This window comes from Giraffa tippelskirchi, chromosome 6, assembly GCF_054371585.1.
Source record: "Giraffa tippelskirchi isolate mGirTip1 chromosome 6, T2T-mGirTip1v1.2.pri, whole genome shotgun sequence".
In the NCBI taxonomy this organism is placed as follows: domain Eukaryota; kingdom Metazoa; phylum Chordata; class Mammalia; order Artiodactyla; family Giraffidae; genus Giraffa; species Giraffa tippelskirchi.
The window spans coordinates 154,039,499-154,056,076 of record NC_137280.1 but is presented as its reverse complement, the minus strand read 5'-3'; the positions used below and the strand labels follow the sequence as shown (position 1 = coordinate 154,056,076).

The 16,578-nt window shown below is 40.0% G+C and overlaps 1 protein-coding gene across 2 annotated transcripts in view; it reads left to right on the top strand.

Moving 5' to 3' along the window:
• TMEM167A (transmembrane protein 167A) overlaps positions 1-16,578 on the top strand; it is a 46,836-nt gene that overhangs the window by 8,970 nt on the left and 21,288 nt on the right. The window contains exon 1 of one of the 2 annotated variants that reach the window (XM_081503928.1): positions 1,836-1,856. The exons of the other annotated variant lie outside the window; for it this stretch is intronic. Within the exon in view, the coding sequence (XP_081360054.1) occupies positions 1,854-1,856 (3 nt within the window). The 5' untranslated portion in view covers positions 1,836-1,853. Of the gene's footprint in view, positions 1-1,835; positions 1,857-16,578 lie in introns of those variants that run through there. 2 annotated transcript variants of the gene reach the window in all.

Below are 16,578 nucleotides of genomic sequence, written 5' to 3'. Positions count from 1 at the left end.
TGACTTTCTCTAGCTTCATTTAGTATGACAATCTGTAAGTCCATCCAAGTTGCTGCAAATGGCATTATTTCATTCTTTTTATGGCTGAGTAATATTCCATTGTGCGTATGTACTCACCTTCTTTATTTATTTCTTTGTCAATGGACATTTAGGTTGTTTCCCTGTCTTGGCTATTATAAATAGTGTGGCAATGAACATTGGGATGTATATGGTTTTCTCCAGATATATGCTCAGGAATGGGATTACTGGATCCTATGATGGTTCTATTTTTAGTTGTTTAAGGAAACTCCTCACTGTTTTCCATAGTGCCTGTTCCAGTTTACATTCCCACCAATAGTGTAGGAAGGTTCCGTTTTCTCCACATCCACTCCAGTATTTATTGTTTGTAGATTTTTTTATAATGGCCATTTTGACCATGTGAGGAGACCTCACTAGCTTTGATTTACATTTTTCTAATAATTAGAAATGTTGGGTATCCTTCATGTGCTTTTTGGCCATCTGCATGTCTTCTTTGAAGAAAAGTCTGTTTAGATCTTCTGCCCATTTTTTGATTGCATTGTTTGTTTTTTTTATGTTGAACTGTGTGAGCTGTTTGTGTATTTTGGAGATTAAGCCCTTGTTGGTCACTTTGTTTGCAAATATTTTCCCCCATTCTTTTTTTTTTTTTTTTTTAATAAATTTATTTATTTTAGTTGGGGGCTAATTACTTTACAATATTGTAATAGCTTTTGCCATACATTGACATGAATCAGCCATGGGTTTACATGTGTTCCCCTTCCTGGACCCCCCACCCACCTCCCTCCCCATCCCATCCCTCTGGGTCATCCCATTGCCTCGGCCCTGAGCCCTTGTCTCATGCATCAAACATGGAATGGTGTTCTGTTTCACATACGATAATATACATGTTTCAATGCATTGTTTTTTTTGTTTTTTTTCCTTTGCTATGCAAAAGCTTTTAGTTTAATGAGTCCCCTTGGTTTTTCATTACATTACTATAGGAGAGGGATCCAAAAAGACACTTGAAATTTATGTGAGAGTGTTCTGCCTGTGTTTTCCTCTAGGAGTTTGATTGTATCCAGTCTTAAATTTAGGAGAAGGAAATGGCACCCCACTCCAGTACTCTTGCCTGGAAAATCTCATGGATGGAGGAGCCTGGTGGGCTGCAGTCCATGGGGTCGCTAAGAGTTGGACACCACTGAGCTACTTCCAGTGGTCATGTATGCTACTTCCAGTGGTCATGTATGGATGTGAGAGTTGGACGGTGAAGAAAGCTGAGCGCCGAAGAATTGATGCTTTTGAACTGTGGTGTTGGAGAAGACTCTTGAGAGTCCCTTGGACTGCAAGGAGATCCAATCAATCCATCCTAAAGGAGATCAATCCTGGGTGTTCATTGGAAGGTCTGATGTTGAAGCTGAAACTCCAATACTTTGGCCACCTCATGCGAAGAGTTGACTCATTGGAAAAGACCCTGATGCTGGGAAGGATTGGGGGCAGGAGGAGAAGGGGACGACAGAGGATGAGATGGTTGGATGGCATCACCAACTCGATGGACATGGGTTTGGGTGGACTCCGGGAGTTGATGATGGACAGAGAGGCCTGGCGTGCTACGATTCATGGGGTCGCAAAGAGTTGGACACGACTGAGCGACTGAACTGAACTGAACTACTTCACTTTCACTTTTTACTTTCATGCATTGGAGATGGAAATGGCAACCCACTCCAGTGTTCTTGCCTGGAGGAGCCTGGTGGGCTGCCGTGTATGGGGTCGCACAGAGTCGGACACAACTGAAGCAACTTAGCAGCAGCAGCAGTCTTAAATTTAGATCTTTAAACCATTAGAGTTTATTTTTGTTTATGGTATTCTAATATCATTCTTTTACTTGTAGCTGTCCATCTTTCCCACCACCACTTATTGAAAAGACTGTCTTTTCTGCATTGTGTATTCTTGGCTCCTTTGTCATAGATTAATTGACCGTAGGTGCACTGGTATATTTCTTGGCTCTCTACCCTCTTCGTTTGATCTATATTTCTGTTTCTGTGCCAGTAACAAGTTTTGATTTCTACAGTTTTGTAGTATAGTCTGAAGTCACGGAATGTGATTCGTCCACTTCTGTTTCTCTTTCCCATGATTGCTTTTGGCTCTTCAGGGTCCTTTGACTTTCCATACAAATTATAAAATTTTGTGTTCTAGTTCTGTGAAAAATGCCATTCATAAGTTGATAGGGATTCCATTGAATCTATAGATTGACTTGCATAGGATAGTCAGAGTGCATATCTTTTGTATCCTTAAGTTGGTTAATTGCTGAGTATTTTATTCTTTTTGATGCAGTGGTAAAGGGAACTGTTTGTTTATTTCCCTTTCTGATCTTTCACTGTTAGTGTATCAAAATGAAAGAAATTGTTGTGTATTAATTCTTTATTCTTCAACCTTATTGAATTCATTGATGATCTCTAGTACTTTTATTTCTTTTTTTTCTCTGATTGTCGTGGCTAGGACTTCCAAAACTATGTTTAATAAAAGTGGCAGGACTGGACTTCTTGTCTTGTTCCTGATCTTGGAGGAAATGCTTTCAGCATTTCACCATTGAATATAATGTTACCTGTAGGTTTGTCATATATGTCCTTTGTTATGTTGAGGTATTTTCCCTCTATGTTCACTTCTAGAGAGTTTTTATTAGAAATAGATGTACAATTTGTTGAAAGCTTTTTGTGCACCTATTACGTGATCATATGGTTTTTATTCTTCAGCTTATTAGTGTCACACTAATTTGAGAATATTTAAAATTCCTTGCATCCTTGAAATCCACTTGATCACAGTGTATGATCCTTTTAATGTGTTGTTGAATTCAGTTTGCTAGTATTTTGTTGAGGATTTTTGAGTCTGTGCATGAATGATAATGGCCTTTTGTGTGTGTGTGTGGTATCTTTGTCTTGTTTTGGTATCAGAGTGAGTGAAACTGAAGGTCGCTGTCCGAATCTTTGCGACCCCATGGACTATACAGTTCATGGAATTCTCCAGGCCAGAATACTGGAGTGGGTAGCCTTTCCCTTCTCTAGGGGATCTTCCCAATCCAGTCATTGAACCCAGGTCTCCCACATTACAGGTGGATTCTTTAGCAGCTGAGCCACAAAGGAAGCCCAAGAATACTGGAGTGGGTAGCCTTATCCTTTCTCCAGTGGATCTTCCCAGCCCAGGAGCTGAACTGGGGTCTCCTCCATTGCAGATGGATTCTTTACCAACTAAGCTATCAGGGAAGCCCATCAGAGTGATGGTGACCTCATAGAATGAGTTTGGGGGGATACTTTTCTCTGCAATATTTCAGAATAGTTTCAGAAGGATAGGTGTTAACTCTTCTGTAAATGTTTGGTAGAATTTGCCTGTGAAGCCGTCTGGTCCTGGACTTTTGTTTATTGGGAGTTTTTTAATCACAGTTTCAATTTCATTACTTGTGTTTGGTCCGTTCATATTTTCTTTTACGTTTCTTCCTAGTTCAGTCTTGGAAGGTTGTATCTTTTTTAAGTTTTTGTCCTTTTCTTCCATGTTGTCCATTTTATTGGTATATAGTTGCTCATAGTAGTCTCTTATGATCCCTTGTATTTTTGCATCGCCAGTTGTAGCTTCTGTTTTCATTTCTAATTTGATTGATTTGAGCCCTCTCACTCTTTTTCTTGATGAGATTGGCTAAAGGTTTATCAATTTTATTTATCTTTTAAAAGAACCAGCTTTGAATTTCATTGATGTTTTCTATTTTCTTCTATTCCATTTCTGCTCTGATCTTCATGATTTCTTTCCTTCTGCTAACTTTGACTTTTGTTTGTTCTTTAACTAGTAGCTTTAGCCATAAGGTTAGGTTGTTTCAAGTTTTTCTTGTTACGTGGGGTAAGCCTTTCGAAGAAGGCAGTGGCACCCCACTCTAGTACTCTTGCTTGGAAAATCCCATGAACAGAGGAGCCTGGTAGGCTGCAGTCCATGGGGTGGCGAAGAGTCGGACAGGACTGAGCGACTTCATTTTCACTTTTCACTTTCATGCATTGGAGAAGGAAATGGCAACCCACTCCAGTATTCTTGCCTGGAGAATCCCAGCGACGGCGGAGCCTGGTGGGCTGCCGTCTATGGGATCGCACAGAGTCGGACACGACTAAAGCAACTTAGCAGCAGCAGCCGAGATAAGCCTTTATTGCTATAATGTTCCCTGTTAAAACTGCTTTGGTATATTCTTTTGCTTTTGGGTCATCATGTTTTCATTGTCATTTGTCTCTACATATTTTTTTATTTCCTCTTTGATTTCTTCAGAGATCCATTTGTTATTTAGTAGCATATTGTTTTGTTGTTATTGTTCAGTTGCGAAGTCCTGTCTGAATCTTAGCAACCCCATGGACTGCAGCACGCCAGGCCATCCTTTCCTTCACTATCTCCCAGAATTTGCCCAAGTTCATGTCCCTTGAATCAGTGATCCTATCCAACCATCTCATCCTCTGCCACTCTCTTCTCCTTTTGCCTTCAGTCTTTCCCAGCATTAGTTGGCTGATGCTGAGTTGGCTCTTCACATGAGGGGACCAAACTATTGGAGCTTCAGCATCAGTTCTTCAGTCAGTATTCAGAGTTTATTTCCTTAAGGATTGACTGGTTTGATCTCCCTTTTGTCCAAGGACTCTTCAAAAGTGTTCTCCAAAATCACATTTCAAAAGCATCAATTCTTTTGCACTCAGCCTGCTTTATGGTTCAACTCTCACATCCATACATGACTGCTGGAAAGACCATAGCTTTGACTATGTGGACCTTTGTTGGCAAAGTGATGTCTCTGCTTCTTAATATTTTGTCTAGGTTTGTCATAGCTTTCGTTCAAGGAGCAAGCGTCTTTTAATTTCATGGCTGCAAGTCACCATCTGAAGTGATTTTGGAGCCCAGGAAAAGAAAATCTGTCAGCACTTCCACTTTTTCCTCTTCTTGTTACTGTGAAGTGATAGGGCCAGATCCATGATCTTGGTTTTTTGGGTGTTGAGTTTTAAGCCAGGTTTTTCACTCTCCTCTTTCACCTTCATCAGGAGTCTCTAGTTCTTCTTCACTTTCTGCCATTAGTGTGGTATCATCTGCATATCTGAGGTTGTTGATATTTCTCCCAGAAATCTTGATTCCAGCTTATAACTCTTCCAGCCCAGCATTTCACATGATGTGCTTTGCATGGAAGGTAAATAAACAGGGTGACAGTATTCAGACTTGTCATACTCCTTTCCCAGTTTTGAACCAGTTAGTTGTTCATGTTAAGTTCTAACTGTCGCTTCTTGATCTGCATACAGGTTTTTCAGGAGACAGGTAAGACAGTCTGATATTCCCATATCTTAAAGAATTTTCCACAATCCATACAGTCAAAGGCTTTGTTGTAGTCATTGAAACAGAAACACATGTTTTTCTGGAATTTCCTTCCTCTCTCTATGATCCAGTGATCATAGAGATCATAGAGAGTTGGCAATTTAAACTCTGATTCCTTTGCCTTTTCTAAACGCTGCTTGTACATCTGGAAGTTCTTGATTCAAGTACTGCTGAAGCCTAGCTTGAAGAATTTTGAGCATAACCTTACTACCATGGGAAGTGTACACATTTGTCCAGTAGTTTGAACATTCTTTAGCACTGCCCTTCTTTGGAATTGGGATGAAAACTGACGAGTCCTGTGCCCACTGCTGAGTTTCCCACTTTTGCTGACATATTCAGTGCAGTGGATTTTAAACAGCTCAGCTGGAATTTCATCAACTCCACTAGCTTTTTTTGTGGAAATGCTTCCTAAAGCCCACTTGACCTCACACTCCAGAATATCTGGCTCTAGGTGAGTGACCACACCTTTGTGGTTACCCAGGTCATTAAGACCTTTTTTGTATAGTTCCTCTGTGTATTCTTGCCACTTCTTCTTAATCTCTTCTACCTCTGTTAGGTCCTTACCATTTCTGTCCTTTATCATAACCATTCTTTCATGAAATGTTCCTTTGATATCGCCAATTTTCTTGAAGGGATCTCTAGTCTTTCCCATTCTGTTGTTTTCCTCTATTTCTTTGCATCGTTCATTGAAGAAGGCTTTCTTATCTCTCCTTGATATTCTCTGGAACTCTACATTCAATTGGATGTATCTTTCTCACGTGGCGCTAGTGGTAAAGAACCTGTCTGCCAGTGCAGGAGATGTAACACAAGTTCCATCCCTGGGTCAGGAAGATTCTCTGGAGGAGGGCATGGCAACCCACTCCAGTATTCTTGCCTGGAGAATCCAATGAACAGAGGAGCCTGGCAGGCTACAGTCCATAGGGTCACAGAGTCAGACACAACTGAAGCGGCTTAGCACGCATGCATTTGTGTTTTTTACACTTTTTTTTCTTGTAGTTGATTTCTTGTACTATTGTGGTCAGAAAAGATGCTTGATATGATTCCAGTTTTCTTAAATTTACTGAGGCTTATTTTGTGGCCCAGCATATGGTCTGTCCTGGAGAATGTCCCATGTTCACTTGAGAAGAATGTATATTCTGCTGCTTTTGGATGGAATGTTCATCTTTGAATACCCTTTAAGTCCATCTAGTCTAATGTATCATTTAAGGCCTGTGTTTCCTTCTTAATTTTCTGTCTGGATGACCTATCCATTGTTTAAGTGGGGTGTTAAATTCTCCCACTATTATTGTGTTACTGTCAATTTCTCCTTTTATGGCTTTTAGCATTTGCCTTATATATTGAGGTGCTCCTATGTTTGGTGCTTGTGTATTTAGAACTGTTACATCTTCTTGGATTTATCCTTTGATCATTATGTAGTTTCCTCCTTTGTCTCTTCTAATATTCTTTATTTTTAAGTCTGTTTTGTCTGATATGAGTGTTGCTACTATACTGTTGGTTGGGGCCAGATCTTGGTATCAAAACGGCAACCTCTCGATAGCTCATGCTGATGATTATTTCCTGCAGCCTCCACCAGCAATGTCCTTGCCCCCACAGTGAGCCACAGCTAACCCTCACCTCCCCAAGAGAACCTTCAAGACCCACAGGTAGGTTTGGCCCAGCCTGCTGTGGAATTACTTGTTGTTGCTGGGTCCCAGTGCATGTGAAACCTTGCATGCACCCTCCAAGAGTGGAATCTGTTTCCCACAGTCCTGTGGAGCTCCTGCACTCAGGTCCCACTGGCCTTTCAAAGCCAGGTGCTCTGGCAGTTCCTTCTCCTGATGGCAGATCTCCAGCCTAGGGAGCCTAGTGGACTCAGAGCCTTCACTCCTGTAGGAAAACCTCTGCTATGTAGTTATTTTCCAGTTTGTGGATTTCCCACCTAGAAAAGTGTCCCTCCTATTGTCTCGTGGTTTGTCATTTAACGTAGAATACCTTTTTTGGTAGGTTCCAATTTTTTCTCGATGGTGGTTCAACAAATTTGTAACAATTTAAGTGTTTTTATGAGAAGAGGTAAGCTCAAGTCCTTTACCCCGCCGTCTTGTCTCCTGTCTTGCTATGTACTTTTTAACTCTAGTGTCTGACCTCATTCTCCAGAGTAGATACCAAATACATGTTTACTTATGCTGGCTAGAAGGAAATCTGTGCTTTATATTTCTTGAAGCTATTATCAAATGTTATTTATCATTCTATTCATGTACATTTTCAAAACATAACCTTTAAAACTAAGCATTGTGAGAGCCTGTGTTTTCTATCTAAAATTGATCATCATTTCCTTTATTGGCTTAAGAAATGTTCATTACTTTCACATATGCAAAGTTAAAACCCAATTCAGTTGAAAACCAAGACATATTAAACTTTATCCTTACTGTATCCATGAAGATAGATTTATTTTCATTGTTCAGTCAGTAAGTCATGTCTGACTCTTTGTGATCCTATGAACTGAGCTCACCAGGGTTCCCTGTCCTTCACTGTCTCCCTGAGTTTGCTCAGACTCATGTACATTGAGTCATTGATGCCATCCAACCATCTCATCCTCTTTTGCCCCCTTTTCCTCTAGCGCTCAGTCTTTCCCAGCGTCAGGATGAGTTGGAAAAGAATGAGTGGGCTCTTCACATCATGTGGCCAAAGTATTAGAGTTTCAGCATCAGCCCTTGCAATGAATATTCACCGTTAATTTCCTTTAGGATTGACTGGTTTGATTTCCTTGCTGTTCAAAGGACTCTCAAGAGTCTACCCCAGCACCACAGTTTGAAAGCATCAATTCTTTGGTGCTCAGCCTTCTTTATGGTCCACCTCTCACATCTGTACATGACTACTGGAAAAACAAAGTGATGTCTCTGCTTTTTAATAAGCCATATAGGTTTGTCAGACCTAGGTAGAAGCAGTGACAGATTTCCTCTTCTTGGGCTCTGAAATCACTGTGGGTGGTGACTGAAGCCATGAAATCAGAAGATGATTGCTTCTTGGCAGGAAAGTTATGACAAACCTAGACAGTGTGTTGCAAAGCATCAGAGGATGCGATGGCTGGATGGCATCATCGATGCAGTAGACATGAACTTGGGCAAACTCTGGGAGATGGTGAAGGACATGGAGGCCTGATGTGCTGCATCCCGTGAGGTCGCGAAGAGTTGGACACAACTGGGCAACTGAATAAAAACAACTAGGTTTGTCATAGCTTTTCTTTCTAGGAGCAAGTGTCTTTTTAATTTTGTGGCCGCAGTCACCATACACAGTGGTTTTGGAGCCCAAGAAAATGAAATCTGTCACTGTTTCCACTTTTTCCCCATCTATTTGCCATTAAGTGATGGGACTGTATGCCATGATCTTAGTTTTTGGGATGTTGAGTTCTAAGTCAGCTTTTTCACTCTCTTTCACCTTCATCAAGACGCTCTAGTTCTTCTTCACTTTCTACCATTAGTGTGGCATCATCAGCAAATCTGATGTTGTGTTCTCCCAGCAATCTTGATTCCAACTTGTGCTTCATCTGCCCCAGAATTTCACATAATGTGAACATGTCACATTTCCCTGTCCTTCACTGTCTCCCAGAGTTTGCTTAAATTCATGTCCATTGAGTCAGTGATGCTATCTTACCATCTCATCCTCTGATGCCCTCTTCTCCTTTTGCCTTCAGTCTTTCCCAGCATCAGGGTCTTTTCCAATGAGTCACCTCTTTGCATCAGGTAGCCAAAGTATTGGAGCTTCAGCATCAGTCCTTTCAATGAATATTCAGAGTTGATTTCCTTTCAGATTGACTGGTTTTATCTCCTTGAAGTCCACGGGTCTCTCAAGAGTCTTCTCCAGCACCACAATTCAAAAGCATCAATTCTTCGGCATTCAGCTTTCTTTATGGCCCAACTCTCACATCCTTACATGACTACTGGAAAAATCATAACTTGACTATACAAGCCTTTGTTTGCAAAATGATCTCTCTGCTTTTAAATACAATATCTAGGTTTGTTACAGCTTTCCTTCCAAGGACCAAGTGTCTTAATTTCTTGGCTGCAGTCACCATCAGCAGTGATTTTGGAACCCAAGAAGATAAAATCTGTCGCTGCTTCCACTGTTTCCCCTTCTATTTGCCATTAAGTGTTGGGACTGGATGCCATAATCATAGTGTTTTTGAATACTGAGTTTTAAGCCAGCTATTTTACTCTCTTCAAGATGCTCTTTAGTTCCTCTTCACTTTTTGCCATTAGAGGGATATCATCTGAATATCTGAGGATGTTGATATTTCTCCTGGCAATCTTGATTCCAGCTTGTCATTCATAAAGCCTGGTATGTCACGTGATGTACTCTGCATATAAGTTAAATAAACAGAGTGATATTATATAGCCTTTTCATACTCCTTTCTCAATTTTGAACCAGTCAGTTGTTCCATGTAGGATTCTACCTGTTGCTTCATGTCCTACATACAGGTGTTTCAGGAGACAGCTAAGATGGTCTGGTATTCTCACCTCTTTAAGAATTTTCCAGTTTTTTGTGATGCACACGGTCAAAGACTCTCAGTTCAGTCGCTCAGTCATGTCCAACACTTTGCGACCCCATGAGCACAGCACGCCAAGCGTCTCTGTCCATCACCAACCCATGTCCATCGAGTCGGTGATGCCATCTAGCCATTTCATCCTCTGTCGTCCCCTACTCCTCCTGCCTCAATTTTTCCCAGCATCAGGGTCTTTTCCAGTGAGTCAGCTCTTCTCATGAGGTGGCCAAAGTATTGGAGTTTCAGCTTCAACATCACTCCTTCCAATCAACATCACTCCTTCCAATGAACACCCAGGACTGATCTCCTTTAGGATGGACTGGTTGGATCTCCTTGCAGTCCAAGGGACTCTCAAGAGTCTTCTCCAACACCACAGTTCAAAAGCATCAATTCTTCGGCCCTCAGATTTCTTCACCGTCCAACTCTCACATCCATACATGACCACTGGAAAAACCATAGCCTTGACTAGACGGACCTTTGTTGGCAAAGTGATGTCTCTGCTTTTTAATACGCTGTCTAGGTTGGTCATAACTTTCCTTCCAAGGAGCAAGTGTCTTTTAATTTCATGGCTACAGTCACCATCTGCAATGATTTTGGAGCCCAGAAAAACAAGGTCTGCCGCTGTTTCCCCATCGATCTGCCATGAAGTCATGGGAACAGATACCATGATCTTAGTTTTCTGAATGTTGAGCTTTAAGCCAACTTTTCCACTCTCTTTCACTTTCATCAGAAGACTCTTTAGTTCTTCTTCACTTTCTGTCACAAGGGTGGTGTCATGTGCATATCTGAGGTTATTGATATTTCTCCCGGAAGTCTTGATTCGAGCTTGTTCTTCCTCCAGCCTAGTGTTTCCCATGATGTACTCTGCATGTAAGTTAAATAAGCAGGGTGACAATATACAGCCTTGACGAACTCCTTTTCCTATTTGGAACCAGTCTGTTGTTCCATGTCTACTGCTAACTGTTGCTTCCTGACCTGCATACAGGTTTCTCAAGAGACAGGTCAGATGGTCTGGTATTCCCATCTCTTTCAGGATTTTCCACAGTTTATTGTGATCCACACAGTCAAAGGCTTTGGCATAGTCAATAAAGTAGAAACAGATGTTTTTCTGGAACTCTTTTGCTTTTTCGATGATCCAGCGGATGTTGGCAATTTGATCTCTGGTTCCTCTGCCTTTTCTAAAACCAGCTTAAACATCTGAAAGTTCACAGTTCACATATTGCTGAAACCTGGCTTGGAGAATTTTGAGCATTACTTTACTAGCGTGTGAGATGAGTGCAATTGTGTGGTAGTTTGAACATTCTTTGGCATTGCCTTTCTTTGGGATTGGAATGAAAACTGACCTTTTCCAGTCCTGTGGCCACTGCTGAGTTTTCCATATTTGCTGGCATATTTGAGTGCAGCATTTTCACAGTGTCATCTTTGAGGATTTGAAATAGCTCAACTGGAATTCCATCACTTCCTCTAGCTTTGTTCGTAGTGATGCTTCCTAAGGCCCACTTGACTTCACATTCCAGGATGTCTGGCTCTATGTGAGTGATCACACCATCGTGATTGTCTGGGTCGTGAAGAACTTTTTTGTACAGTTCTGTGTATTCTTGCCACCTCTTCTTACTTAATATCTTCTGCTTCTGTTAGGTCCCTTCCATTTCTGTCCCATCTTTGCATGAAATGTTCCCTTGGTATCTCTAATTTTCTTGAAAAGATCTCTAGTCTTTCCCATTCTATTGTTTTCTTCTATTTCTTTGCATTGATCGCTGAGGAAGGCTTTCTTATCTCTCCTTGCTATTCTTTAGAACTCTGCATTCAAATGGATATATCTTTCCTTTTCTCCTTTGCCTTTCATTTCCCGTCTTTCCACAGCTATTTGTAAGGCCTCCTCAGACAGCCATTTTGCTTTTATTCATTTCTTTTTCTTGGTGATGGTCTTTATTCCTGTCTCCTGTACTGTGTCATGAACCTCCATCCATAGTTCATCAGGCACTCTGTCTATCAGATGTAGTCCTTCAAATCTCTTTCTCACTTCTACTGTATAGTCATAAGGGATTTGATTTAGGTCATACCTGAATGGTCTAATGGTTTTCTCCACTTTCTTCAATTTCAGTCTGAATTTGGCAATAAGGAGTTCATGATCTGATCCACAGTCAGCTCCCGGTCTTGTTTTTGCTGACTGTATAGAGCTTCTCCATCTTTGGCTGCAAAGAATATAATCAGTCTGATTTCGGTGTTGACCATCTGGTGATGTCCACGTGTAGAGTCTTCTCTTGTGTTGTTGGAAGAGGGTGTTTGCTATGAACAGTGCGTTCTCTTGGCAAAACTCTATTAGCCTTTGCCCTGCGTCATTCTGTACTCCAAGGCCAACTTTGCCTGTGACTCCAGGTGTTTCTTGACTTTCTACTTTTGCATTCCAGTCCCCTGTAATGAAAAGGACATCTTTTTTGGGTGTTAGTTCTAGAAGTTCTTGTAGGTCTTCATAGAACTGTTCAACTTCAGCTTTTTTGGCATTACTGGTCGGGGTATAGACTTGAATTACCATGATGTTGAATGGTTTGCCTTGGAAACGGACCAAGATCATTCTGTCATTTTTGAGATTGCATCCAAGTACTGCGTTTTGGACTCTTTTGTTGACTATGATGGCTACTCCATTTCTTCTACGGGATTCCTGCCCACAGTAGTAGATATAATGGTCATCTGAGTTAAATTCACCCATACCAGTCCATCTTTGTTCACTGATTCCTAGAATGTCGATGTTCAGTCTTGTCATCTCCTGTTTGACCACTTCCAATTTGCCCTGATTCATGGATCTAACATTCCAATGAAACAGAAGTAGATGATTGTCTGGAATTCCGTTACTTTTTTTTATGATTCAACAAATTTTGGCAGTTTGATTTCTTTTTCCTCTGCCTTTTCTAAACCCAGCTTGTGCATCTCGAAATTCTTGGTTCACATACTGCTGAAGCCTAGCTTGAAGAATTTTGAGCATTACCTTACTAGCATGTGAAATGAGCGCAATTATATCCTAGTTTGAACATTCTTTGGCATTATCTTTCTTTGGAATTGGAATGAAAACTGACCTTTTCCAGTCCTGTGGCCAGTGCTGAGTTTCCAAATTTGCTGACATATTGAGTGCAGCACTTTAACAGGACCACCTTTTAGAATTTGAAATGGCTCAGCTGGAATTCCATCACCTCCACTAGCTTTGTTGGTAGTTAGGTTTTCTGAGGCCCACTTGACTTTACTCTCTAGAATGTCTGGCTCTAGGTCAGTGACCATACCATTGTGGTTATCTGGGTTATTAAGAGCTTTTAATATAGTTCTTCTGTACATTCTTGTCACCTCTTAATCTCTTCTGCTGCTTTTTTTGTCCTTACCATTTCTTTCCTTTATTGTGCCCATCCTTGCATGAAATGTTCCCTTGATATCTTCAATATTCTCGAAGAGGTCTCCAGTCTTCCATTCTACTGCTTTCCTCTCTTTCTTTGCATTGTTCACTTAGGAAGCCTTTCTTATCTCTCCTTGCTATTCTGGAACTCTGCATTCAGTTGGGTATAACTTTCCCTTTCTCCTTTGCCTTTTGCTTCTCTTCTTTTCTCAGCTATTTGTAAGGCCTCCTCAGACAATCACTTTGCCTTCTTGCATTTCTCTTTTGGGGGGATTGTTTTAGTCATCACCTTCTGCACAGTGTTATGAACCTCCATCCGTAGCTCTTCAGGCACTCTTGTCTACCAGATCTAATGCCTTGGATGTATGTGTCACTTCCACTGTATAATCATAAGGGATGTGATCTAGGTCATAGCCGAATGGTCTAGTGGTTTTCCCCACTTTCTTCAATTTGAGCTTGAATTTCGCAATAAGGAGCTGATGATCTGAACCACAGTCAGCTCCAGGTCTTAATTTTGCTGACTATATAGAGCTTCTCCATCTTCAGCCACAAAGAATATAATCAATCTGATTTTGGTATTGACCATCTGGTGATGTCCATGTGTAGAGTTGTCTCTTGTGTTGTTGGAAGACGGTGTTTGCTATCAACAGTGTGTTTTCTTGGCAAATTCTGTTAGCCTTTGCACTGCTTCATTTTGTACTGCCAAACTTGCATCTCACTCCAGGTGTCTCTTGACTTCCTACTTTTGCATTCCAGTCCTCTGTGATGAAAAGGACAGCTTTCATTGGTGTTAGTTCTAGGAAGTCTTGTAGGTCATCATAGAATCGTTCAAGTGGGGTGAATATGTGCCCATAGTTTCCTGTATGAAAATAACTATTAAAACAGTAATCACAAATCAATTTTACCTTATTCAGCCCATAATAGTAACACTTCAAAAGTTTAAGAAATTCAGGAAAGTTGCGAATTAGGTTAAAAACCTTTGAGAGAGAGCACTGCGTTATCTCCTCTTCCTTGCATAAAGTTTTAACCTAGTATAGATATACTTATTGTGAGTCTTGTTTCTTATTTTTCCCATCACTTAGCATTGTACAGGATGATTTTTTTGTCCTTAAAATTTTGGCAAATAGCATGTATAGTTTTCTTAATGTTTTGAATAGCTTGTAAATTAAATCATTAAAAATGTGTAAAAGATTAAAAAAATATTCTGACAGTTTCTGAAAGATGTAATTCTTTTCTTTGGATTCTCCTGGTTATTCTTCCTATTTTTCTACATGTACTTCAAAAATCAGTTGTCAACTTCAAAAATAACTTGTTGCTGTTGGGTTCACTTTAAATTTACAGATTAGCTTTACAGTGCTGCTATAAAAACCTGGTATCCCACCCATTCAACTTTTGTGTGCTTTAGTATGTTTTAAAGGCTTGGTCAATTTTAGTCTTTAATGCCAGTATTACAGATTTCTTATTAAAATTGTTCCTATATGTTGAATATTTTAGCTTTTTGTTCTAGTTGCTATTATAAGTGGAGTCCTTTTTCTACTGGTTGAATTATAATTATGCAGTCTATCAATTTAAATATTGTGTTCCTATCCACCTTACTCAGTTTTAATTCCCTTATGATCTATAATCATTTTTCTCTACATTCTTTTGGGCTTTTTAGGGTAGCACTTATTTTCAAGCAACAATTTCATCTTAGTATTTTTTTAATAACTCTTACTTGCCTAACTCCTCACTTTACAAGAAGTACTTTCTACTTAACTGAAGTATAGTTTGATTTACAATATTCTGTCAGTTTCAAGTGTTCAGCAAAGGGATTCAGATATACTTTTTTTTGATACTTTATATTGAATATAATTCCCTATGCTATACAGTAAATTCTTATTGCTTATCTGTTTTATGTATAATAATGTGTATCTGCTAATCCTGTACTCCTTATTTATCCCTTCCCCCTCCCCTGGCCCTTTAGTAACCATAAGTTTGAGTTCTTTGTCTTTGTTTTGTATATAGATTCATTTTTATTGTGTTTTAGATTACGCATGTAAGTGATATCATATGATATTTGTCTTTGCTGAGTGTAATGTTGTCTAGGTCTTTTTATTTTGCTGCAATGGCAGTATTTCACTCTCGTGGCTGCGTGCTTTTCCGGTGTGTCTGTGTCACATCTTAAGCCAGCCTCTGTTGATAGGCGCATGGACGGGCCTTACCACGAGGCTGGCATGCAGTGCCACGAGGCTGGCATGCAGTGCTGCCGTGGGCAGTGAGGTGTATGTGTCTTTCGAAATTGGAGTTTTCGCATTTTCCTGATAGATGCCGAGTAGGATTGCAGCAGGATCACATGGTAGGCCTGTTTTTCCTTTTTAAAGGAACCTTCATACTGTTTTCCATAGTGGCTGCACCAATTTACATTCCCAAAAACGATATAAGAGGGTACCCTTTTCTCTGCACCCTCTCCAACATTTGTTATTTGTAGACTTTCTGATCAGAGTTATTCTGACCAGTGTGAGGTGAGACGTGATACGTCATTGTGATTTTGACTTGCATCTCTCTAATAATTAACCTTGTTAAAAGCATTTTTTAACATACCTATTGGCCATCTGAATGTCTTATTTGGAGAGATGCCTGTTTAGCATTTTTTGGATTGGGTTGTGTGTTTTCTCACTTGTATTGCACAAGCTGTTTGTATATTTTTGATATTAATCCCTTGTAGGTCTCACCCATTGCAAATATTTTCTCCCATTTCATAGGTTGTCTGTTTTGTTGATAGTTTCCTTAGCTGGGCAAAAACATTTAAGTTTGATTAGGTCCCATTTGCTTGTTTTGCTTTTATTTCTTTTGCCTTGCAAAAATACTGCTACAATTTATGTCTGAGAATATTTTGCCTGGGTTCTGTTTTTATGGTGTCATGTCTTATTTATATTTATATTTAAGTCTTTAATCCAGTTTGAGTTTATTTTTATCTATGGTGTGAGGGAGTGTTCAATTTCATTGATTTTTGTATAGCTGTCCAGCATTCCCAACAACACTTGTTGAAGAGATTGTCTTTTCTCCATTATATATTCTCACTTCGTTTGTCACCAGTAAATTGACTGTGGGTGTATCGGTTCATTACTGGGCTCTCTATTCTGTCCATTGATCAGATGTTTATTTTTGTACTGATAGGATGCTGTTGTGATTATTGTAGCTTTGTGTATTCCTGTCTGTAGTCTGAAAGGGTTTAGGCTTCCAGCTTTGTCCTTTGTCCTCAGGATTGCTTTGGAAATTCTGAGTCTTATGTGATTTCATGTGAGTTTTAGGGTTATTGTTACTAGTT